This window comes from Thermobia domestica, chromosome 10 (genome assembly GCF_964235325.1).
Source record: "Thermobia domestica chromosome 10, izTheDome1.hap1.1, whole genome shotgun sequence".
Classification (NCBI taxonomy): Eukaryota; Metazoa; Arthropoda; class Insecta; order Zygentoma; family Lepismatidae; genus Thermobia; species Thermobia domestica.
The window spans coordinates 158851311-158877832 of NC_137463.1; the positions used below are offsets into that span (position 1 = coordinate 158851311).

General features: G+C 34.3%; 1 protein-coding gene across 2 annotated transcripts in view; it reads left to right on the forward strand.

Annotated features, from left to right (window-relative positions):
• LOC145662789 (uncharacterized) overlaps positions 1–26522 on the forward strand; it is a 406333-nt gene that overhangs the window by 281691 nt on the left and 98120 nt on the right. For both annotated transcript variants that reach the window (XM_081728672.1, XM_081728673.1), the window contains exon 2: positions 13635–14776. In XM_081728672.1, the coding sequence (XP_081584798.1) occupies positions 13635–14776 (1142 nt within the window). The remainder of the gene's footprint in view (positions 1–13634; positions 14777–26522) is intronic.

Here is a 26522-nt window from a genome sequence, read left to right on the forward strand (position 1 = left end):
TCCCTTCATGAGCAAAGTTTATTAAACATTCAACCAAAAGCAGACAAGAAAGGAAATAATGTTTCACAGCAGAAGAAAACAACATCAAGTGCATGCTTCCTTTATGCCTATTCTAGATATAATATTACACAGCCATGCTTCTGTTTTAGGAATGAAAAAAAAAAACGCTTTGCACTGTAACGTGGTTTAGATAAAGGTATTTATGTTTTGAAATAAAAATGAATTTTTTAAGTTTTATGTCCCACAGTTATGCCAGCTAGGCTAAAGGAGATGATGATGATGAGAAATGAATGAAATGGTAGTATGAAGAAAGCGGGAGAAAACTTCAGAATCTCAAGAGAACCCACGCACACGGCATTTGTACACCACAAAGTTTACTTAGAGCGGACTGGGATCGAACCAAGGACCACATGCACCATTGGTGAACTCTCTACAACTGAGCCACAGTTGTCCCTTATTTATGTTTTATATGATTAAAAAATTTATATTAAATGTGTCTGTGTTAATATATCATTTTAATATACTGTATTAAGCTAAAAAGCACGGGAAAATAAAGTTTATGCAAAATACAATATTTGAAAATAAAGAAAGGGATAAAATAAATAGCCAAGAGTAATGCCTTCAGCATTACCATGAGTGTCGATTCCAGGCCAGTTGTCATGCACGGAAAGAACAAGATTTATGCAATTTGAAATAAGTAAATGAACGAAATCAATAACTAAGTGCAAAGCCTTTGTCATTGGCGTCCCTTTCAATTTTAGGACAGCTGAAATGCACGAGAATAATAAGGTATATGCAATTTGAAAGTTAAGAAATTAGTGAAATAAATAACGAAGAGCAGTGCCTTGAGCGTTGCCCCTGTCAATTCTTGGACCAACTGGCATGCCCCATTTTTTCTCCTATACTTGGGTTTAAATGTCATTGGTACTATCAAGCTTAATTAATTACAGGAACTTGCTTCTCGCTTATTATTACTGCCTTTAGTCTATGGCGATCAATGTTAAAACCACAAGGGGCTGGTTTCTGCCACTTTTGATTTTAATACAAAGAATAGAGTGAGATGGAATGCATTCTTGGGACGCTTAATTGATTGCATGAAACTACCCTTCGTTATTTGTAACCATTTTTAAAGATATTTGAAACATCGTGCTATTTCGAAAGAAAAAATAACGTGTTAAACATACATATTTCGAAATAAAAGGGCCTTTAATACTGCGAAACCAATCTAACTGTTTCGTTCCCCGCATATCCTTTATTCGTAGCAAGGGTTTTAAATTATTTTCTCCCCCTACTAATACCTTATATATTATAAGATATACGGAGAATCATAGAAGTTTGTGTTTCAATAATCGAATTAGCAAACTAGATACGAAATTACATTAACATTTTCCTGTGAGAAAATAATGAAAATTTATAGCCTGTACATTAGAAGGACGGAGGAAATTGAAAATGATCAATAGGTCTGAACGGCTGTCGTTGAGGTTTGCAGCAATCGTGGTTACATTGAGTTCTCCACATGCTGTAGCCGCAACGTCATGAGCGCAGCGTCTCTCATTTCGGCAAGTGCGACAGAAGGTATTGTCAACTCTCAGCCACTGGGTTTCTTTTCTTCCCGAGGGAATTGCCAGTATAATTGCCTTCCCCTTTCATATTTTAGAGGATATTAATTTCACCAAAGCTCTATAGCGTGGCGAACCATTGTGGTTAACGCTTAATTTGAAATCAAGATTTTTGCGTATACTCTGGGTAGAAATGTAAAATATGTGAACATATGCATGAATAAAAAGTACAATCAATCCTAATTTAAAGAACAAATACTCATAAAAAACTATTTAATCTTGTTTAAAAACAAAATTATAGTATTTATTTGGCACTTACCCAATTATTATCGTTTTAGCAGTTTGAACAATTATATATTAGACAATTATTTATTCTCGTTGAATAATTGTAAACGGAGACTCAAGTTACGTTCTTCAAGTATCCGGCTTCCTTTTCATATTTTCTTAGGGAATATAAAACCATTGAAAAATAACAACTTTTAAAATATTTACATCATAATCATCATCATCATAATAAGTATTTTGCATTGCTAACGGATTTACTGTGCAAGCTAAGATACTTCTTACCAACACAATTCTCAGTCAACTATTTCATCTTTATTTAAGGGTAGTAATCTTTGATATGATAATCAATTTATAATATTTTATCTTCCCGGCCATATTTCCCATTCCATCATGCCATAAGAACACATCTACTGAAATAAGATACTCATTAGTTTCTCTTCCTATTTTTAAGGACTTCAATTAGTGTGTTTCTCTCCTCCATTTTTTCAAGCTTCTTAATTATTTCTCTGTTCAATTCAATTATTTTCCCATTCTTTTTTACGTTCACATTCTGAAAATATCTAGTCTTTTTTCATTGTTCTTACATGGGATCTGAGTTTGCGCGCCACAAGACTGGAATATTCCACAGAAAGCATTTCATGATTCTTTTGATTTGAAGATAAGGGATGTATGCGTTTCTTTTCTTCTTGAAAACTTCTTCCTTCATCAAGAACTTTCTTGTATCACTTGTCCGCTTCTTCATATTGTTACTAATAATAGTCATAAGGGTGATACAGCTAATCATCTTGCTATTGTCTATTTAGCATTGATTTTTATCCATTATAACACAACCTGTCTTCTTACTTTCTAACACCATGTTGATTCTAATATCAGATTCCCTAAGAAGAGAAGACCCATTTCATCTGCGAACTATATACATAATTCTTCTATTTTCTATACTATATGTAAGTAATTATACTATAATGACTATGTTAACCCTTTTTCACTATTTTTGCTAAATGTATTAAATATCATTATCTACAAACCTTACTCACAAAATTCTATTCTTTCCTAAAATATTGGACACCTATCTAATTCCTTCTTCACTATTTCCTATTTAGACCTTTCCTTTATGAACATATTAAATGAAGTTAGCGAGGGGAAACTTCTCTTCCAACCTTTCTCCGTTATTCTTTCCCCTATTACACAGAAGAAAATGACTGTTAATATAACTGAATTTCAACACAAGCTACTTTTCCCACTATGACTATCAGTTTAGTATGTTATTTCAATACCAAGGGTTCGGTGTTACGGCTAACACAAAGCTAGTGTTACAGGTTGGAGATAGTCGATATTAAACAGTATGAAAACAATACTGCTGCTATGTTAAAAACAAACTAGATCAGTCGATATTAAGCAATGCGAAAACAATTTCGCTGCTATGTTAAAAACAAACTAGATGAATGGATGGAGGAACTCGGCAATAGAAACAGCGTCATGGTCTTCTTTTTTTTTAGATATACCCTGTATTGTTAGAAGAGATGGAGTGGGTCAGTGGGTCGTGGGCCAACAGGATGTGATACATTCTGACCTACCGATCCATTCTGCTCAGTGCATTGTAGATAGCATCTTCTGAACACTGGTGAAAAAATAACTTCAGGGGCTTTTGGACATTGGTTTGTAATTGTAATAATAGCAATAGTACTTAATACTTTGCTTTCTAGACAGAGTCGAATTTTATATTGTTTGTTTCCCCTTTACGTTGGCCTACTTTACTTTGATTTAAGACCTTCAAATTTCATCCTATTTTCCACTGTAAGGTATCTGGCATTCAACAAGGAATTAATTGAGGGGTCTAGTATCAAAACCTATCATGTCCATTTTTCACTTCCACTACTATATCCTGCGTATATTGTCTAAAAAAGCGTGCGTTATTGCCCAGTGCTCGATTTTGCGCGTGCGAACTCTTTTTTTTGGCAGACAACAATGAACAGATTTCATTGTTGAAAGAATAAAATTAAAGTCGCTTGTTATAACAGAGCTACATGTTTTTCTCATTTTCTTAAAAAGTGAAAAATAGATATGGTAGGTTTTGATACTAGACCTGTCAATTATATATGATAATTAAATTCAAATTCATCGTAATATGGCCCATAACAAACACTTCTCCATTTTATATCGTAAAGTTCAGATCCATCGATATTGTAACAGAGCGGTGCTTGAGCGATTGACCGTAGAAATTCAAACCCCGATTAGTGATAATTTCACAGTCTTGTTTTATTGCAAGTGTAAATTCCTTAGTCCGTGGATCATGAGTCAGATTTGATGACGATGGATTTTGGTGTTTGGTGGATCAGAGTGGATCATGGTGGGTCAAAGTGGGTCACGGTGAATGTGGGTTATGGTGGTTTATGGATCAGAGTGTGTCACGGTAGATCGTTGTCTTGGGTCACAGTGGATGGTACATGGTCAAGTGTCCATTGAACCACACAATTTCTGGTTGTTAGTAACACCACACCTAGCATGGTGAACGCAAACCATTGAGATACTAATATTGATGACTATTATTTGTCAGTGATCAGCAAAACCTTTCATTTGCTGAGATAAATGACTTGGCAATGATATCAGATCCGCCTCAAAATCCTGTGTATCAGATAGATACAGCTATACTGTTAGTTCTAACATGTACGCGTACATTGTCTTACGAGCATATCAGAAATATCTTAGTACCTGACGTTGAGAAATTGTATTAGTTTTTATTCTTTTGCCATGAGAAAAGCTTTACGCTGTATGTTTGATATTTATACAAATAACAAACAACGTATTATATTTTCGACAATCTTTCTCGAAAATAGTTTTGTGAGTGTGATTTTTGTTAAAAGCTATACATGAATAGCTGTGCTGCCTCTGTTTTCGATGTTATTAAACTTATTCTCGGAATATTTCAACCCATAAAGATTCTTTACAATGGGGCTAAGCCAAAAATATTTGATTTAACACCGCATTTGATTATTTAGTAGATCATTTCTCTCTGCTCTTCATTCATTCAGGAAACGTGGTTACCAAATCGCAACTATGCTCCTTTTCTTCCCTGTCTATATTTCGTTCCTTGTAACCACTTTTTAAATAATTTGTGCCACGTTATGGTTTTGTGTACGTGATTGTCTAGCAACTGTATACAAACCAACTCGAACAGTCACCATGTTATGTAACTGACTTTAACCCCTACAAATTTAGTAAATACTACAAAATCTGATTGAGTTAAAATAGTACAGAAAATTTAACATGTTAGAAAATTTAACAGAACTCGGGTAATACAGAACCGTTTAATTGAACTAACACAATCATTTTTTACTGTATAATTATTGCCATTTTCTGTAATAAGAAAAATTAATTGTGTAAACGTAATTGTTTGGAAATTGTGCACAAAACAACACAAATTGTGTGTTATTAGAATGATTGTACACTACCAGTCAGTCTGTTAGATAGTTGATACAACTACTACTACTTCAACATTTTTCTCTAAATTCTAATGGAGTAAAAATAGCACTAGACATGTGCCAAAATTTAACACTACTCGGGTAACACAGAGCCGTTGTATTGATATAACGTAGCCATTCTTTTACTACTCGTATGTATAACACTAACCCTGATTCATTTAAGATGAGCTTCCCATTCTTCCATTCTAGTCCAACTTTCTTTAAGATTTTAACTTTTTAACGTTTCCCAGCTCTCTAACCACTACACGTTATAGTGCAGAACCAACTTGCGTGGCCTTCTATTACAATAAATAAAATAGTTATCTAAAGAACAAGTAAACTATAGTTAAAAATATGCTTCCTAAAAGTTTTATCTTCACTTCATGAATATAAAACTTGAAATGTTGAAATCGTAATCTTCCTTGTCCTTTGTTGTCCATTCATTGTATGTGTGTTATTGTCTAATACTTAAAATTGCTTACTCTACAATTTAATAATTTTTAAGTATGTACTAATGAAATAATTTAATGTAATGTTTTAAAACGACTTCACATTCCAATGTATGTAAATTTGTCTGTATGAACATTCATATGTACACCCCCATTTAGTATATTGCATTGCCTTATTTGCATACTACCTCCGTGATAAAAGATGTTTTACATAGAAGCATTAAAATCGTTTATGAGTGACACGAGTTGCGTTTCTGACATCATTGTCGGGCTGTCGTCACCCTGTCGCCGCACGTCATGCTACATAACTCTGTATCATTTTCAACTCCCGAAAGTCATTCAACTACAAATATCAACATTTTCCTCTTTTGAATGACTCTTGGGAGCTTTCATGTCATCATCGAACACACGCCATAGCTGTTCCTTGATATAATCTTTTTTACTTATTTTTTCTTTTTATTTTAATCGTCAAAGCAGTGGCAATGAGTTACGTGACACCACTAAGGGTAATAGCTCCTCTCCTAGCAGACGTGTGGTTCTTAGAATATACGTGTAGTTATTAGAATTCGGAGCAAGTGCATGGCATGGCATAATAGAGACATTAAAACTATTGTAAGTGGTTTCGCTATCAGATACGATATCTCTAAAAGGTTTAATTCTTTTCCATCCTTCTCGGAATCATAAGTTTATCTACATATTTCTGGCATTGAACTACAGAATTTAAAGAAGAAATTCTGAGAATAATTTTAATAGGTTTATTGAACTATCTTTGCATATACATTGCTCACAAAAATATGCTAAATTAAGAAACAATATCAAAATATTTCCTGCAAAATAACTATAATATAGAAATTCTCTTTTTTTTTCTTCTGACTATCAGCACAGTTTATATAATAAAAATACGAAATATCAGAAATTAGCATCTTGATCAATCAGTTATCCAAGATTTTAAAAATCCAGCAACGCGTTTTATTTTTATGTTTTTAAAATTCTATATAGTCTTCGTACTGTATTCAAATTTTACCATTAAATAACATCAATATCACGATTTTGGAAATTATTTTCTTAATTTAATAAATATGTTTCGGTTGAACTAAATTACATTTATTTTGAGAATAAATTAATTTCCCAGAAACTTCTTATTTGTGGTATCTTTAATATATAATATAATTATACACTAATGGTAGTCTATACTATTTGGATTTTTAGATGTAAAATAGTTGCTTGAAATTTTTCATTTAATAGTTAATCTGAAAAACAGATAAAATAAAGGGATAATAATATCAGCAAATATGCAGTCTCTATTCTCATCGTTATTGTATTTTGTCGTTCTTATTAGGTCACTTGTCACAGATAAAAAGTAAAGGTCAAGTAAAAAATGTTTGTGCAGTATGGTTTCTCGCTAAGAAGCACACGGCTCTAGAACGTCTTTATACCATTTAAAACACAGTATCGGAACATGAAGTAATAGGATAATTATTTTGCAAGATACATGTAGGATGTGCGGTCAGGAAACTACGCAAGCACGCTTTGATCATGGCCGTCCAATAAAACCATATGAATTGAATGGAATTATCATCCTAATAATAGAGCATTATAAACAACATGTATGCCAGAAGTTTATTAAATTATTACCAACAAAGATAATTTCTTGTAGTTTAATACACAAAGCTTTCAACATACTTGTCAGGAAGTCGATGCTATTGAACACATATTGTACATAGGGTACATACTGCTGCAACGTCGTTCATTTGCAAGAGACATTAACTACATTACATGAAACTTTTGACAGGAATCTTACACTCTGACAGTGAGACACTATACATCCAGCGGATTAATTCTAACATGAATCATCTACTTCTGCATGCAAATATTAATCTCCCTTTCTGTACTGCGCTATGGTTGAAATTCACAAGAGCCAAACAGAATTTAAGCAAGGTACAACTATGCTAGAGGTTCTGTGCAATCTCCCGTACTACACATGTTAATGGGTATATTGAACAAGGTAAGTTTAACATTATATCGAATACATAGGACAAGGTTCTCCAATTATACAGAACATAAATAAGTATTTTCGTCATTGGTTTAAAGAATTGCTCATGGCCCTAATTCGTATACATGTTAGTATTTACAATGCCCATAATAGATTTCAAATAAATACTCAAGTAAATACTATCTAGGCTAACTGAAGACTATTACAAGAAGTACTGCACACAAATAACCCATGATATAGGCTTGTATAATTAAACTAAATAACCTTTTGAAAGTTTAACTTTCCGGCATACAGAAGCTTAATAATTTTATCTTTCTTTCAGAGGTAACAAATTTGCTATCGAGTACATTATAATAACATTTGTTTAATTATAATTTTTAATTTATAGATATTTAGTCAAGAGTAACATAGATTCTGATTTAAATTATGAATCAACTTAATCCGGTGTTATGATATTTCCGTTGCTATGAACATCAATATAGCACATGTTATCTTATTTCCTTTACGGGCATAAATAACCCTTGCTGGAAAACAAGAGTTTCTTTTCTCTTTCTTCGTCAGGGAGCCACAGATTCAGACAGAGAACATTTCAATGAATACTAAAATTTAGAAACTTAGCAAAGTTTAAATCCCATAATTGTAAGACACATAACTTGTAAACGGTCTGTAACACAGAGATCAATGTTGGGCATTGTAAACCACTCTAGCAGGATGCTAATAATAAGGCACAAATACATAGCTCTAGGGTTCTCCACTCAGTGCTGCTGAATCTTGGAACGTTTACAATTATATCTATGCCATGTGACAATTAAACTGTTTCGGTAGCCAATTTTATTTAAGCTCATTATGTTCAAAACTGTTTTAATACATACGCGTGTTCTTTAATTTCTTCCTATTCTGAGTATTAGTTACTATGAATAATTAAGAACATATATTTGGTACAGTTCTTATTGAAAATAAAGATCATGAATAAGTAATAAATTTTAAAGATTTTACATTAAAAAAAAACTTTATTAGTTCACAGTCGGGCGGTTTTATGCAACAATCAGTCAACCCACAAAATTAAAAAAAAAAAAAAAAAATAGTTAACCCTGCTGGAGAGTTCGAACATATGTAAAGGACATACTAAAAATCCTGGTAACTCGTTTGGGATTGGTCTGTCATCTATGAAGAGAAAAGTCAACTCACATACAGTGGTATCTCATGGGGTCGAGAGACCTATAACTGCGATTTCCCCAAAACTGACTCGTTGAGGGTTGAATGGTTGTTGCATAACACCACCCAGTTTAAGGACAGAACAAAGTCTGCTTTATCAGCGTTAATATTAGTAAAGTGTTCTGCTTTCACAAGACTGATTATGAACTATCAAAAAAACTATCAGAATTGACGGTTTACAGAAAAATAATAATACCTAGGCCTGCTTTCTCACGACTCGATTATGAACTATTAAATTGACGGTTTATAGGAAAATAATAATACCTAGGTAGTAACAAAAAACACCATTTTCTCAAGAATAACTGTAATGATTTTTAAACACTTTCAACAATGTTTTAAAATATAGTACAATTATTTATTTTTAATAAAAGTATATGGGAGTTTTGTTTCGACGATCTTTTGGTTTTTTGGTTTGAAGTTTAACGTATCTTTTTAGTACTAAAGATATAACAGATGACCTACAACTTAGCATGGGATATATATTACATCAGGGGTGGACTGGCCATAATCAAGTACCGGCCCGATGGCCGCTGCGCTCTCCTCACATCAGTGCCTTTGCGCCCTCCTTGGGAGGGGCTAAGACCCGTCTTAGCCTCGTGAAGGTGCACAGTTTCCTCTCTGAACACAATTTTTAAAAAAAACAAAGCTACATAATTATTTTATAAATTCGCTAGCCTTTGGCCAACTAGGGCTCCACCCCAGACCCCGGTATTTGCTCGGCCTGCGGCCTCGCTCTTTCTGTTTTTGGCTTTGGAAATCATTATAACCTGAAATTTATAGATTTGACTTTAATATCGATCATTTTGGATGATTTTTATATATCAACCCTACCACCCCCACTGCTCCGCCCCCAGATCCAGTCTTTACTCGGCCTACGGCCTTGCCCTTTGGCCGAGTTTTGGGTGTTTATATATATCTTTCTTTGGGCTTCGCCAGGAAATTCAGATATTTTTGAAAGAATCCCAGAAACGACTTGAGGTGTACTTGGAACAAAACCCAAGCGTCCGTCTTGAGGATAACTCGATGGAGAAGCAAATGCAACGCGGCTGTAAAAATATTTGGACACTTTCATTACTGGTCACCCGACTCAAAGGATGCCAGACCAAGAAAATCAAAACCAGTATATGTGGAACTCGTAGCAGCTTTAAGTGTGATTGGCAACTCGCAAGAATTCAATTCCAAAGTCAGACATGATGCAATGTCTCTCATTCAAAAGTTGTGCTCCTTTGAGACTATCATTGTGGCTATGATGTTTTTATTGATTTTTCAGCATAGCACACCTTTATCGGACTACTTGCAAACATAAAACTTAGACTATATCCAAGCATGGCGCCTGATATCCTCAACTCAAAATAAGTTGAAAGAAGCTAGGGATCAGTTTGACAAAGTCTACAAAGCAGCAAAACACTTTGCAACAGAAATGTTAAATAGTATTGAAGAACTCATTACAGATGTTCCTAGTCTAGAACAAGTTATTATAGATACAGAATTGCCTGAGGTAAGATGTAGAAAAAGAAAGAAAATGGCAGGGGAATCAGCTTCTGATGAAGTAATTGAAGGTAGTAAATACGGATTTGAAGTAACAGTTTTCAACTGTGTTCTAGACCAAATTTCTAACAGCATGCAGGAACGATTTGCTGAAAATCAAAGCTTATACTTAGATTTAGAGTGTTTTGATCCTAAGAAGTTCAAGAGTTTAAGTCTGGCTTGTTGTCACTGAAAAAAATTACTGAATTAATTCCTGATTGTGAAGAGGGAAAACTTAAAGAAGAGCTTCTTTCGTTTCCATCAATAAGGGAAGAGTTTTCAAAATCCCCTTATGAGAACCAAGAAAAGAATCAAGAAGCTGTTAAGGTTCGTACGATTGAAGATTTGATTGAAGAGGACAAGTTTTCTGAATATTTCATGGAGGATGAGGAGGAATATTTGGGGCCAACTGACGATATTGTGGATTTAAGGTCTATAAAATGTGATGGAGTGAAGTGCAATTCTTGCTTTAAGTGCGCTTTCGATGTGATTCTGCAGCACAATATGTACTCGAGACTATACACAGAATTATTCAAAGTTTATAAGTATCTCCTTACATTACCGGCAACACAAGTGTCCTGTGAGCGAGCATTTTCAAAGCTCAGATACATAAAAACAAGACTCCGTTCAAGACTTACAGATGAACATCTGGAATCATTGTGCTTGATGAACTCAGAAAGAGACATTCTGACCAAAATAGACAACAATCTTATTATTGACAAAATGTGTGAGAAAAGCAAAAAGATGCGAATGCTCTTTCAAGCATAAAGCAGTGACTTTACTTTCATTTTCCAGTTTTGTTTTTGAATTTCTTTTTTCACTAGGTAGTTATATAATCCTAAATTTACTTTTGTTAATTTGTAGTAAATGTTTCATGTACACTTTTAAACAACGGTTTTAAAAATAGATGAAAAATAAGTTAATGTTATGATGAACATAGCTTTAAAAGGACGGAAGTATGAAAAATAGCATAAGCCCCAAACTTAACTCAAATCTTCAGTTATAATTAGGCTGTTAACAAATGTAGCCAAAGAATTTAAACTGGTGTGATTTTTGTAGTCTCTGTTAAAGTGTGCAGATTTATATAGGACTAATATATTTAGTACTCAGTCTCTTTCTTTGTTTATGAAAATATTGAATTTGTATAATTCTATCGTGATTAACTGCAACAGCTACTTAATCTTTTGTTGTTTTTTATGTACTAATTTTCCGGGGGAAGCCCCCCGGGACTTCCTTTTATTAGGAGGGAGTATTCCATACAAGCGAAAGCCTCGGATGGATGGCGCCCTCCCAGAGTATGTGACCGCGCCCTTTTTATTTAGCCAGTCCACCTCTGTATTACATAGATTCTCACTTAAAATCGAACTTAATTTTCGGTAAATATTGGTATTTTATATTTAATTATTGCCCCAATAATCTATTTATATGTTTATGTAAAGGAAAGTGACTATATTTGTGACTTGATATCTCGTGAACCACGAGACCGATCTCGATCAAATTTGCCACATAGAGGAAGCTCGGGCCTGGGATGTTTTTTTTTAAATTCACTTTGACGGTAGAAAAAGGAGAGAGGGGGGGAGGAGATATATAAAAAATAATTAGAAGTTAATAACTCTTGAACCACGAGGCCGATCTCGATCAAATTTGCCACGTAGATGAGGTTTGGGCCTGGTATGGTTTTTATCATTCCATTTTGACGACGAAACTTACGGGAGGGTGATATATTTTTAAATGATCGAAAATATCGTTATTCTTGTCGAATACATAGTTTTCGGGGTCGCTGAGACGAATAGTGACACTTCCGATACCGTTTAAATCCAAATTCAGCCCCATTTTGCTTTGTGTCCAAAATGAAAGGCATTCTTCCCGCGCGAAGAACGGGGCAATCTACTAGTGTTTATTAGAATTTAGTTTATATTTCATAAATAAACATTTCAGTAGCAACTACACTCTATGGCATGATTTATGATTTGATTTAAGGAACGGGACGAGAAATCTGAGTGCGATGGTCAGAACCTCTTATTTCTCTGGTTATTCTAGAAATTAAATTCTCTTCTTGGCTCCGTTCTTTAATAGTCAAAATAAAGATATATTGACTCCAAATCTTATTTCTGATTTTTTCGATAGATCGAACCCATAAGCGATTTTCGTATTGCTATAGTTCCTATTTTTAGAGGGAAATGAATTAATATAAATTTGCTAAATGTTATTATATAATATTACGTTCTCAAACGAATTCTGATTTTTGTCCTAATTAACTGCTTCTGAAATATCTACGGACCGAGCCTGGATGTTTCTTCTTGTTTTCTTCTTCGTAATGAAAACAAAATCAATCATACTTAATTCGACTACATATAAATTAGACTGAATTATCTCAATTAAGTTATCTTTATAGAGCTCTTATACGAGAGTGTCAATCTCGTTTCATTGGAACTTTTTACTGTGTGAATAAAATCAATGACGTTAGTTAATAATTTAAAAATAAATAAATAAATAAAATGACTTCGTAAAGTTGGGAAAAAGTTTCCTACTTGGTCTCGAAGACATTTTTTTTTTCTAGAAATGAAATTTAGCAATTCTCATTCGTAATAAAAATAACAGTATAGTATTTCGATCCACTTTATACAACCTCCTCCATTTTCGCTCATTTCATATTAATGAGAATTTTCAAACTCTAGTTTCTAAGAAACGCTGTTCTCCGAGCACAAATAAGAAGCGTTTTCTAAAGAATTTTAATCGTGTAGAGCAAACGAATTAACAAACAATATTTCAGATGCATACGCTACGAGAACGCAAAACATCTAGGAATGACAACTGACGATACGTTTCGATTTTCTTTTCCTTGTTTGTGTTTAAAAATCATTTAAGGTTGGAAATTAATATAAGGAAACACTATTTGATTTAGTCGTACCAATTAACGAACGGGTCTAGCCAATAACTTTCATGTAAAAGTTTTCGTATTAAACTGTAAGGAGTAAGTCTTACCAATTTATCTGTTTATTGATTAAAACAACTTTGCATCATCCAACAATAATTAAATTTTGAGGAAGTTATTTCTCTTTTTGGCATTTCTTAAACAATGTTAAAAAACATTTTAATTAGGGAAATTATATGTTACTAATCTCTTATTTTTTCCTTGTTTTTTCAGGTGTCTCAGACATACACGATCCGTATACATTGATGTTTAATTTGAGTGGAATTGACAAATCAGAAGACATCAGAAGAGCACAGCTTCATTTGCACCGTCGACGACTTCCTCACTCTAACCACTTTTACAGCACTCGTCAGTTGGCGCCTCCTTTCAGAATACGATTTTATCATTCGAGTCCTACCAACGCAGCAATCCTTACCACTCTCCCTGTTCCCTATGCTGTTAGGGGTTGGCATTCATACGATATCACTAATATGGTGAGAGAATGTCGAGATGAGCCTGGAGATATCCATATTTTAGGAGTTAGATTTGAGTCTCCTCGATGGAAAAATCACGATAGTCGATGGATAAGTGTTGATAAATTTCTCAGAGAAGGTAATAATGCATTTCTAGTGGTGTTCTCTGATGACAATGAAAATATTACTTTTGATAGAACTCTCAACAGCCTATTGTTTAACGATGATAGTAGTGATGATAACACAAATGTTGTAGAAAATGTAGCAGATACTATTCCCAGACGGAAACACACTGGTAGATTCAGCTCAAGTAACGGGGTTAGAAGGTCTCGGCTTAAGAAGTATAATTTCGGTGATTACGCTTCTAAATCAAAAACTGAATTCTCTAGCAGTAAATCAGAAGTCGATCTAAGTAGTCATTTAGAAGATAACACTGAATTAGATGATATGGAAATATCAAATGATTTAATTGAAAATCCACCTCCGGTACCTGCCCCAGTAGTTGCTAATAAAACAACCAGGCGTAGTAGTGTGCTTAATTCATCACAATATTCAAATTTGGAGCTAACAAATGACACGCCTTTAATGTCAACTTTTTCCCGAATGAGACGCTCTATTTTTGACAATGAGCTACCCGATGAAAGTCTGGGAGAGAAAAATACAACGAAAGTGTTGCCTGAATTGTTAAATAGGCGCGCTAGACTGAACTATCCTTCGAAACCATACAAGAAACCTCTGAAAGAGTCTAATACAATCCCGTATCCAGAAGACAGTAGAAGAAGATGGAGAGAGAAGAAGAAGGGACGTAAAGAAGGCAGAAGAGAAGGAAGGAAAGGAAAGAGAAGAGGAAGCAAAAAGAAGAACAAGAAATTTGACGAAGATACCCTGATCAATGATACTCAGGTAAGAAATAAATATTCTACATTAATATAGATCTCAAGTTTAACTGGTAAATTGATCAATTACGTAGACTGCAGAACATAAACTTTCATATATAGAGGATTACAGGAACTCATTACATATGACACTTCAATGCACTTCTCCTTATTCTCCTGATGAATATAGTAGATGTGCTTCAGTTAGGATCAAAGACAATCTCTAAGTACTACTTTTAATTACAAATACAATTTAAGTAGCTTTCATTAAAACGTTAAATGAATTTCATAAAATTTATATAATAATCAACACTGAAATATGAAATATTGAAATCTAAAGTATGATTTACATTCACAGTGCTTTGAAAAAGCTAGTCACATAATAACTAACTAGCTTTTCTATTTATTTGCTCCTTAAACTATGCCTACACTCAATTCACAGAATAGATACTTACAGAGCTCATACGGTATTCAGAATTTTTAATTACATGGACAAAAGAAATAGTTTGCGTTTTCACTTTGCAACAGAGATATCCAAAGTTTAAATCCCAAGGCTGACCATCTTGATTGGGATTAGTTTCCTTCAGTTCCACCGAGAGAATGTTGGAGCGGAATCTCGAACTACATATTTAAAGTGAGTTAGAAGGAAGATGCCTAATTTGAAGTGATGTCCATTGTTAAAAGTGAATTTTTGAATCTTCAGTTTGAGTCTCGAATTTGATTCTGGGCAGTATTTATAATTCAGATTTCAAGTCAGAATATATAAGTACATGTTCCATACATTTCAAATATATTGAATGGTAATATTAAACCCGGGCAAACAAAAACTACCGCTTATGTCAATGGTAAAAGTAAGGATGCATAGATAAATTTCTAATTACCATTTTTGTGCAAAGTTTAAAACGGAGAATCCAATGGGACTGTTTTTAAACATATCCACGCATGGGATAGCGAGAAAAATGATCTCAAACTTGCGATCTCTCTCTCTCTCTCTCCCTATATATATATATATATATATATATATATATATATATATATATATATATATATATATATATATATATATAAAAGTAGGTATATACCCATGAATTGATCAAATATAACATTCTAGCTTACATGTTTATTTGCTTCGATCGTTCCGAGCTGAAGATGTAAGTAACAGACATTAAGAACAATTAATAAAGAAACAAAGTCTACCTTATGGATAACAATAAGAAATGATATAAAAAGCAATGAGTTGATTAGTACGTGACTGTATACCTACTTTTGGCCACTATATTTGGAGCCGGATCCAGAATATTCTGACGGGGGGGAACCAATTCAAATGTACTACCAGTACATTTGAATTAAATTTGAAATTTTTAATGCCTTTAGGTATCTGTGGTATGAGTGAGGAATTGAGATGAAAATTCTTTTTGGCCTCGGAAATCGAACCTACAACTTTCCGAATGCAATGCCAATGCTTCACTAACTGAGCCACATCCGCTTGGTATCGGTATAATTTTCAGTTTACAATTAGATTGCTGTTTTAGATCAGGAATTTCTTTAATTATGATCACTTGGAATATGATGGATATTTGTATTGTATAGAATCCTTATGGAAGTGTTGCTATTTTCACTGCTAGCTTCTCATTTTAGATCCCCTAGTGAAAACATCCGCTAGATTTTTTCTCAAAGTTTATCCATTAATTTAGTAGAGTTTTGTAGGACAATTTGGTAGCATGATTAGTATTCTGAAGAACTTTATGTGAACAATGAGCTGTATGTGTGTTGTTCTTGAAATTCAGTATTTGAGAACTTTAGATGCCTTCTGAAAACAAACAGTAGCAGCTTATTTTTGTCCGTTTACAAAAAGAGAAAAAAAGCAAGAAACAAATCACTAAGAAATGTTGATTTATCATTACGTTTATTGTATTATAAAATTAAGATGTCAGCATCAGATATTTATAAAGCATCTTTACATATATGTACGTAAGAGCTTCTAGTTACTAGACTGCAGTGATATGCTACTGGACATTATTATTATTATTACTGTTGTTAATAATCTATATATTAAAACGCTAGGTTTACATATTTCTCTCCAAACAAAAGTTTATTTGTTTGTCTCCAATCTTTATGACAATGAGATCTTGAAAACCACAAGTGCTAGAAACGTGTCGTTTGCGGTGATCGATTCCAAATTTTGTGTAGATTGTCCAGTTCTAATTGAATATTTAAGAAACGTGATCATTATTTCTTTATTACATTTTTAGGGTTACACTGGAAGTGTTGAAATTTTAGAAAAAATAAAGCATAATATAGCATAACTAACTGGACCTGCGCTTTCTACACAGCGCTTCAGTCACATAACATGAATCTCCCTGTCATTTCTCACAACTGTACATGTCCCTTTACAGACACAAGTGAAAAATGTCTTGATAAAAATCGACAAGAGGTTCAATAAAGTGGAGATTTTTCGGTTATTTTTTTAATATCTGTTACCGTTTGAAGATTAGAGCCTCCTTCCGATTGGAGTTTCTAATTCATGTATGATCAGTGTTTTCTTTCTTCTTGCATGCAGTATGTAATAAGCAAATATATTACTCACACAATTAATTATAATGTCAGTGATATATGCTGTTCATTGGACAAAACATACCAAAAATAAAGATTCATCTTAGACAGGAGAAATAGTTATCCTTCCTTTTTCATTATTATTTGGCCATGAAACAAAAGCCTCAGACATATACAACCCCCATATACAACTGTGTGGTGTTGGAATGCATAATGCGTAGGATGTGATGCTTTAGTTTCTTTTTTTAATTTCAACACTTCCAGTGTACCCGTAAAAATGTAATAAAGAAATAATGGTCATGTTTTTTAAAATATTCAATTAAACTGGACCTGGACAATCTACGCAAAATTTGCAATCGATCAGTGAAAACTTCATCTTTCTAGAGTCTGCAGTTTCCGAGACCTCATTGTCGAAAGAATTGGCCACAAACACATAAACTACCACAAACATGTAGTTTAAAAGAACTCTAAAGATGGCAGCACAATTCATTTGCATTGATTTTGGAAAAGAGTTTTTTAAAATACGAAGGCTTTGAACAATAGTTTTAAAAAGTAAAGTTTATCTATTTGAAAAGATCTATTTAAATATTTTTTTTAAAAGTACAAATACTTTAAAACATCTGCCTTTCTTAAACGTAAAATCACAAATAACCGTGAATGGTAAATCAAAAGTTTGCAATTATAAGTTAGAGGTTGGAGCTAAGATGTTTGTATTTCCCGAAGAAAGGGCGCAACCCTTTATGGGGGTAAACGTAAAAAAAAGCGTTTATATTGGTTTTGTAGCATTTTAATAGATATATATAGCATAATATACTAGAGATGCAAAAAAGCCGGCTTTTTTGAATCGATGGTTTTTTCACATAAAAAGCCGGCTTTTTTGGGCAAAAAACGAGAATTTTGGAAATTTTGGCTTTTTTCATTTTCATGATTTTTCTATCTAAATAGCTTTCTTATAGTATATTCTATACTTAGATAAGAATTCCATGACCTAAATGCCATATTTCGCTCTAAAATTCACCATCAAGATGGATGGAGCACATGTTTTACGAATTAAAGCTAACATGAAGAATGTAGTATTTGAGGGCAATTTTAGAGGCTATTTAACTTTATTTTAACTTTTGAGTTATCGATATTTTTTCTTCTCGATATCATTTCAGTTTGTCGTCTGTTTCATTTCTAAAAGCTTAGTACTCTAGCTTCTAACGCAGAAGTTAAACTTACGTTTTTCTATATATCCGTCAAAGCGTACGTTTTTCAATATATCCGTCTAACCGTACTTCCACATTTCTGTTATACTCTAGCTGTGCAACGATTTAGCAATAATTTTCCGGATACAATCTTGAATACTAATTTATACAAATAATCAGTAGCAGATTTAGAAACGTACTTTGGGACGGGTTTCTCTGATTGTTTCATTTTCTAAAATCTCCTAATTTTATTTGGGAGGAGCTTGAAGTTTATGAGTACAGGCATAACTAATACTGTATTTCGTTTCGTTTATATATTTAGCGATAATCTTCCGGATACAACCTTGAAGATCCTGAGAATCAGTGGCGGATTTAGAAAAGTATTTTGGGAGGGTCTTACTAATGTTTAGTTTTTCTAAACATTCGTAATTTTTATTTGACGGGAGCTTAAAGTTTATGAGTAAAGGCATAACTAATAGATATTTCGTTTGTTTTAGACATTCCGTAATTTTGGGGAACAGGCTTCAGTCCGAAAGACCACCCCCCCTAACCCTCGCAAAACCGTCACTGCTGGTAATTAGTAATAATAACGATTTAAAAACAATAAGAAATGAAGTCGGCCAACTCACAGTACACGCACTATTTTTACTTCATAGATGGAATGAAGAAAAGTTTTGTCAGAATGGTCGAATGCTGAGTTGAATTCCGGACTTCTCGATAGAAGTGCAAAAGCTCCAGTCAATCATGTTTGTTGTGCAGTTGTATTTATCTTAACTTAAATATATTCCGTAGTCCTTTTTTTGTGTGTGTTGGTGGGGTGGGGAGAGTTCAATAGTGATATGAAGGGTGTGAGCCAAGAACATGGTAACTAACCAATTTTCAATTGCTGAGTTACACAGCATCAGATAGGCAGCAACACATACCGCTTCGTTTAATCCCTCATGTATAGACTTATGTGAAAAATCAGCTTTCCGACTTTCAAAATGGATTGTGCAGCAGAAAATTTCTAATTTCTTAAAATAGTAAAATTATGGGTTACCATGTTCTTATCTCACACCCTTCATGTTCAATCCCTCTTGTTAAAAATACAGAAAACTTGAGGACTGAATAAACCGTGATGGTGCTTACATAAAACTGTAGAATTTCAAGAATATACAAAACCAAAAGCTCTAGGTGTGCAGCCTTTAAGTGTATAATATAAATCTAAGTATTTTTCGTATGTTTTATTTTAATTTTATTTTGTTCCAAAAAGAGGGTATGGAATATTTTGAAGTAAAAATACTACATAGAATTTTGCTACTTATTTGAGTATTTTTTTTTTAAAGAAATATTTACTTCTAGGGTTGGCTGGTTTACACCAGCTGTTTTTCTTCTTTTTTTTTTAAATAAACAACTGGTTTAAACCGAAAAAAAATAAAAGGTACGAAAAATGCGAATCGTGTGATTTTCATGGTAGCGTTTCCATACATCAAACCATCTGCATTTGTTTTATTTCCTTTTCACCTTTTAACCAAGGTGTCCCATGTTCAATTCTCGGTCGAACCACAACCCTTCTTTCATGCGTAAACAAAGTAGCGGTTCGGATGTCACTTTAAGCGAAAGTCTTCTCCTTGATAACCTCGGTATTACGTAAGGATGTTAAGCCTGAACATACGAAACGAAACTAAATTGTATATTTCTTCATGACTGAATGCCTGTTGTTTTATAAAGAAGCCAAGGTTGCTTAAATATACTGATATAAATTGACAAAATTTATCGATTGCTTACGTAGCTTCCAACATTAGCTTGGATTGTACTTTCAATGATATGTACGCACTAAATTTGTAATTTAATACCTCAGTTTTAGCGTACTGATTATGATACGTTGACCTTTAAATTTTACATGCAAAGCAATAACATGATTTTTTCCGTTATTGTTTTACATTTAGAGTAATGACGGTATTTTCCCGATGGCTAGGGCGGGAGTTTCTCAATTCAAGAAATTTACTGACCGGACTTCTTTAAGCTTATGAGACCTCTTCCAGCATAACCACGTTGTTGCATAATAACACCAAGGCGAAACAAACTTATTTCTGTCAATATGTAATATAAATACATAAAGCAAAATATCTAAACAAAAAAAAAACTGGTTTAAACCAAAAAAGCCTAGTTTAAACTCCCCCCAAAAAACGGGTTTTTGGCATTTTCAAAAACAACCCTGCTTACTTTTGTATGTAGGAGGTTAAAAAAAATCTTATTATATACATTGGTTAATCCTTTGGAATTCATAATGTAAATATGTTGAGAAGTAAAACTGTTTGAAATATCTTTTCGAAATTCATGGTTTAATTTCGAGGTTTTATATTATTATCGGCATCAACCACTAATTAAATGACTTTTTGTGTTGTAGAGAAGCGAAGCAAAATCTGGTTTATCAATTTAAAGCAGAATTTTCAAAAAAGTCCAAAATTTCCCAAGCAAAAAAGCAAAGCAGAAAAAACCGAGTTTTTTTCCAAAGAAAGCCGGTTTTTTTCCGAGCCCTTGCGTCTCTATAATATACTATAATATGAGGTATACATTCCAACACAACAAAGTTCTATATAGGGGTTGCATATCTCTCAGGCGTTTTTCATAGCCAAATGATGAGAAACGAAGGATAACTAACTATTTCTTCAGTGTAATATGAATCGTTATTGTTTGGAGTGTTTTGCCCAATGAACACCATATATCACTGACATTGTAATTAATTGTATATGTAATTATAATAGGGACCTGGGTTTAGAAGTAAATGCAGAGAAAACTGAATACATGGAAGTGCGTCGGGACCGGAATATAGCAAATTATGGATGCGTTAAAATATTAAATAATACTTTTGATAAAATGGATAGTTTCAAATATCTAGGATCAATATTAACAGAGGAAAATTATATTCAAGAAGAAATTAAATGTCGACCAAAAGTAGGGAATCCGTGTTACTATTCGGTTCAAAATCTCTTGTCGTCGCGAATTCTGTCGAGGAATTTGAAGCTTAAAATATACTAAACGATAATCATGCCTGTTGTTTTGTATGGCTGCGAAACATGGTCACTTACTCTGAGGGAAGAACATAGACTGAAATTTTTTGAGAACAAGATCCTGAGACGAATATTCGGAACCAAGAGGAACGGGAATGGGGAATGGCGGAAACTTCATAACGAGGAACTACATAATTTATATGGTTTACCCAACATTGTTAGGGTCGTCAGGTCTAGGAGGCTTAGGTGGGCAGGTCATGTAGCAAGAATGGAAGAAAGTAGAAACGCTTTCAAAGTCTTGACTAGAAGACCAATCGGAAAACGACCATTAGGAAGACCTAGGCGCAGATGGGAGGACAATATTAAGATGGATCTCGCAGAGATTGGAATACAAAGTAGAAACTGGATGCAGTTAGCTAAGGATAGAAGTCAGTGGAAAGCTTTTGTGAACGCGGCATTGAACCTCCGGGTTCCGTAGGTCATAGAGTAGGGATGCATTCGAGTCGAGTCAAGTCGAGATTTAAGCCTGTCTCGACTCGTCTCGAGAAAATGTTGTCTCGACTCGTGTCTCGACTCGAAACTATGTTTCTGTCTCGACTCGACAGTCTCTGTCTCGACTCGACTCGAATTCGAGTCGAGACGTCTCGAAATTCGAGTCGAGACAAAATGTACGAGTTAAAATATACGCACACATCAGCCAGACCATCATGACTACCTACCTAATTGTCAGTATGTCGACTTTTGGCATGGATAAAAACGGCGACACGTCTTGGCATACACGCAATGATCCTTGATAGGTCGCTGGAGAGAGCTGGCACCACATGTGCTCACTCAGTCACCTAATTCACGTAAATTCCGGGAAGGGGGGCGATGTGTTCTGACGTCACGTTCAATCACATCCCACAAGGGACATCACTCAAATGTCCGGCTCCAATTTCAATGAAACTTTTTTTGCTGATAGAAGGCATGTATGCATCATTACTTGTGATGACAAATTTTTGCCATGGTGCATGTTTTCTATTTTTTTTAATAACTTTTATGAGTTGTGATGTGGTTGTTAGAGATTACCACAGAAGTCCCTTACTACCCTTTGTAAACGGAGCGTTAATGAAGAAAAGTGAAGAAAAACCATGTGGATACATATAAGACCTGGGGGGAAGTCGTATGGTAGATATGACCTTGATGGCAGCCATCTTGAAATCCGCCATTTTGAATTAAGGTCAAGTTTTCAAAATGGGAATAGGGTAATATGATACATAATATCGGGCTAGAATTTAATTAGAAAAATAATGGTGAGATTAGTTTTAAGATACACTCATTTGGGGGAAAGTTACCGGCATATTAATTGTTTTTACTTACTGTGTGCGTAAGACCCTTCCTACTTTCGTCTCAAGACCTGTAAATCGATCGCAACGGCAGAGCCCGGTTTCGCACTAGTGTTTAGAAATCTTTAAACTCACTTGAGGCAATATTTGTGGATTATTGTATTGTATTTTGCCTTTAATTAAATTTGAACCCACTTCATGATCTTGTGTAAAGTATCACTAATAGAGAATTTCTGTTTTTATGGAGAACGTAAGCATAGCAATTATAAAAGGTGAGTAAGGTGCGTATGTATTTATAAGAAAGTTTATTTTACGAGTCTTTTGTGGTTCCGCCAACCTATTCTTTAGTTGTTTTTTTTTCAAAATACTCATATCTCATAAATAAAAGAGCTATTATAAAATCTCTTACCACTATTCTTTAATACTTATAAAATTTTATTTATTGTAAAAGCACTGGCGAGATATTTCTTATCGCCCACTAAAATTATGGTGGAGCTCCTTCGTGGCTAACGGTTAGCATACTTGCCTTTGGCGTGGGAAACCTGGGCTTGATTCCCGGTTGGAGTTCATGAGGTTCGGATTCCACGTTAATCAGTAGGTCCACGTCTCACATAGCCTCGCTGCTGAACGGGACGTTAAAATCAGAATCAATTCAACTCAAAATTAGGGTTTTGACTTTATTATGATGTCATTAGTTTAAACGCCCAACTGTCCAGTAATTATCAACATTGACTACATTATAAAATTGTAATTTGTGACGACTAAAATATCAGAAATTAAAGATTATTCTTTGGGTTTTGGAACATTTTGAAAAACGTGAAGAACTGGTACTGCACCGATACAACACACCTTTTGGATTTGTCATTGTGTAAAGTGATACAAACTAAAGAAGAATTACAACTTTATGAAATTGTATTAGGACTTATTATTTAGAAATAAACACCAAATAAGTGTAATAGTTCATATCCGTATCAAATACCAAGTTTATGATGAATCAACTACACAAAGTAGGATCCAAAAACGCTCATTGCAATTTGTTCCATCCTTCAGTCGAACCAGGAACTGAAACATAAAGAGTGACATTTTCTTTTTAAAGATACTTTGTCCAGCTAAGTATTGTGAAGGTTTATGTCAGTAGAAGGAATTGCATTCCATTATACAAGCGCAATTTTACAACTTTATATACACATTAATAAATATCGAACACCCTTGTCCATATGATTAGCGTACGCGTCTTTGGTGCGGGAGACCTAGGTTCGATTTCCGATGGGAACTCCTGTGGTTCTGAACCCACGTTAATTTGTAAGTTCACGTCTCATATAGCCTTGATGCTGAAAGGGACATTAAACTCTAATCTAATACTAAAGACAAATATTTAAAGAAGAATGATGACGCACCAAGATGACGTGAATTTGGCTATCAAATCCATTTTGTGTTTTCAGTTATTTTCTAGTAGTATTTTTTCTAGGCATCCTTTCAAAAGACAGTGATGCAAATTTCGTAACTGCGAATTCCTGTTAGAAGCCATGAAATTATCCGATTAGATGCAAAATTTCCCGTCCACCGTAAATTTACAATATCTGACCGATACCGTAAATATTTAATAGATACCGTAAATTTACAATATCTAACAATAAATAATTTTGAAAGATATCGCTTTCGAGGGAAAAAATGAAGTGAAATCTTTGAGTTTTACGTCCCACGGTTATGCCGGTTAGGCTAAAGGAGAGGGGTGATGATGAGAAATTAGTGAAATCGTGGAATGAAGAAAGTGGGAGGAACGGAAGAACCCCGAGGAAACCCACGCACACGGTGTTTGTCCACCACAAAGTTCACTTGGTACGAGCTGGGATCGAACCAGGGTCCCCAAGCACCAGAGGTGAACGATCTACCACTGAGCTACCGCGGCCCCGCTTTAGAGGGGCCATGACGTATAGTTGAACTCATTCTCGTAGTATGAAAGGCATTATTTATAATTATGCATGATAGGATCACAAACAAAATTTAAAAATATTATGTGCACTTTCTTTTAACAAACATTATATTGTCTTTTATGGTGTGGAAGGGAATGTTATGTTCGAAAAAAAAAAGTCCTTAACACGATTCTTGTTGCTACACACTGCATGTTTCTAGCCACAGAAAAGATGCAGCGATAGGTAGGCTATTTTTCAATTGCTTTACATTAGCTTGATGTTTCAAGTCTTTTGTGTGTTTCTGAAGTTCACTTTTACCACAAAAGAGCTCAATATTAACATGTCTTACATAGCTTTGGTTCGATTCTCAACACGGACTGCAACTACCCGTTAAATTGTGCATCCGAAAGGCACTCTTTGTTAAACCTCGCTTATCACCACTCATCTTAATAATATATATAACTTCACCGCGAAGCAAATGTTGCATTTCTCTCTTTCATCCTAACACAAAACAAAACTAACCACAGCTGTGACACGAAGGAGCTATTTCGAAAAGAAACAAGCTGTGCTTCATAGAGATGTGTACCAAATGATAGAAGTATAAACTATTGTTTTCTTTCCTGTTTATTGATATCAGTTGGTGTTCTTAATGAGTTTACTCATTAGTTTAGAAAGAGTATATATGGAATTTGGACATATGTTGTACGTATTCTCCTGAGAAATTGATGAGACCAGAAAAATTATAAGGACAGATGGAATAGGTTTAAGCGCATCTACGTGACTTTATCAAATATTTATTCTCCATAATGGTACCACGCGGAAAACTTGGTATAGGCCTACTTTTATCTTTGCCTCCCTCTGTTAGCTGTTTCGTATAATATATATCGGATGGTTTTGATATTTCTTCTGATCATTAAAACAACAATGGTACCTGTGTGCGTGCAGAAATGCAAAAGCACAAGGTAACTTCCTATTTGTTTTGGAAACAACAAACCCATTTCACGTGTGCGGAGAAATTGAGCACAGCGAGATCGGGTGTTTACTCACGGTCAGTTCGCAGCAGGAGTCCATCTCGAAAACACTCGCAAAACCTTACAAATACAAAAGACTGCGCTTCAAAGAAAGTTTAGACACAGATGTTTCAATTTTCTTTTAGCATCGTTCTTCAGCAAAAGAGTCGGTTCATTGTATTCGAAAAAGAGAAGGGAGAAAGGGTGAATTTATATTTTATGTGGGGGGTAACGTTGTAAGTAGTATAAACAATACATACCGCTTCCGACTCTGTACGCATACACTAGCCGCGGAGTTCACACACACACACAGAATCAGAGTCCTCACACACCAAGGGTGAGAGCTGTGCCACTGAGTCACAGCGGCCACGGGGCTAGGTCGAGTCCACTTTACGTTTATAGTTTCTTAGTACATAAATGTTACGATTATGAAATAGATTTTCCTTAATGAGCTGCATAAAAACAAAAGCTTTCGAAATGCATTAAACAATTAGCTCGATTTGAATGTGAACTTAAAGTTATATCAGAGTGTAAATACTGATACGCACCAAAGCTCGAAAACTTAATACACTATTTCTTCTATATAGTCAGCATGTATCAAGCAATCATTCAGCTTTCATTTGAGAGGATGGAAATCGAAGGCCCCTGAACAACTATGTTACTAATGTGCGGAATGTATTTATCTTACAGTGAACTGCTTTGATGCCAAGTGGCTTAACTCCATAATTGAAATTTTCCAGGAGTGAAAGTTGAAGTTCAATATCTCATGAACAATCCATATTTCTTTTATGTT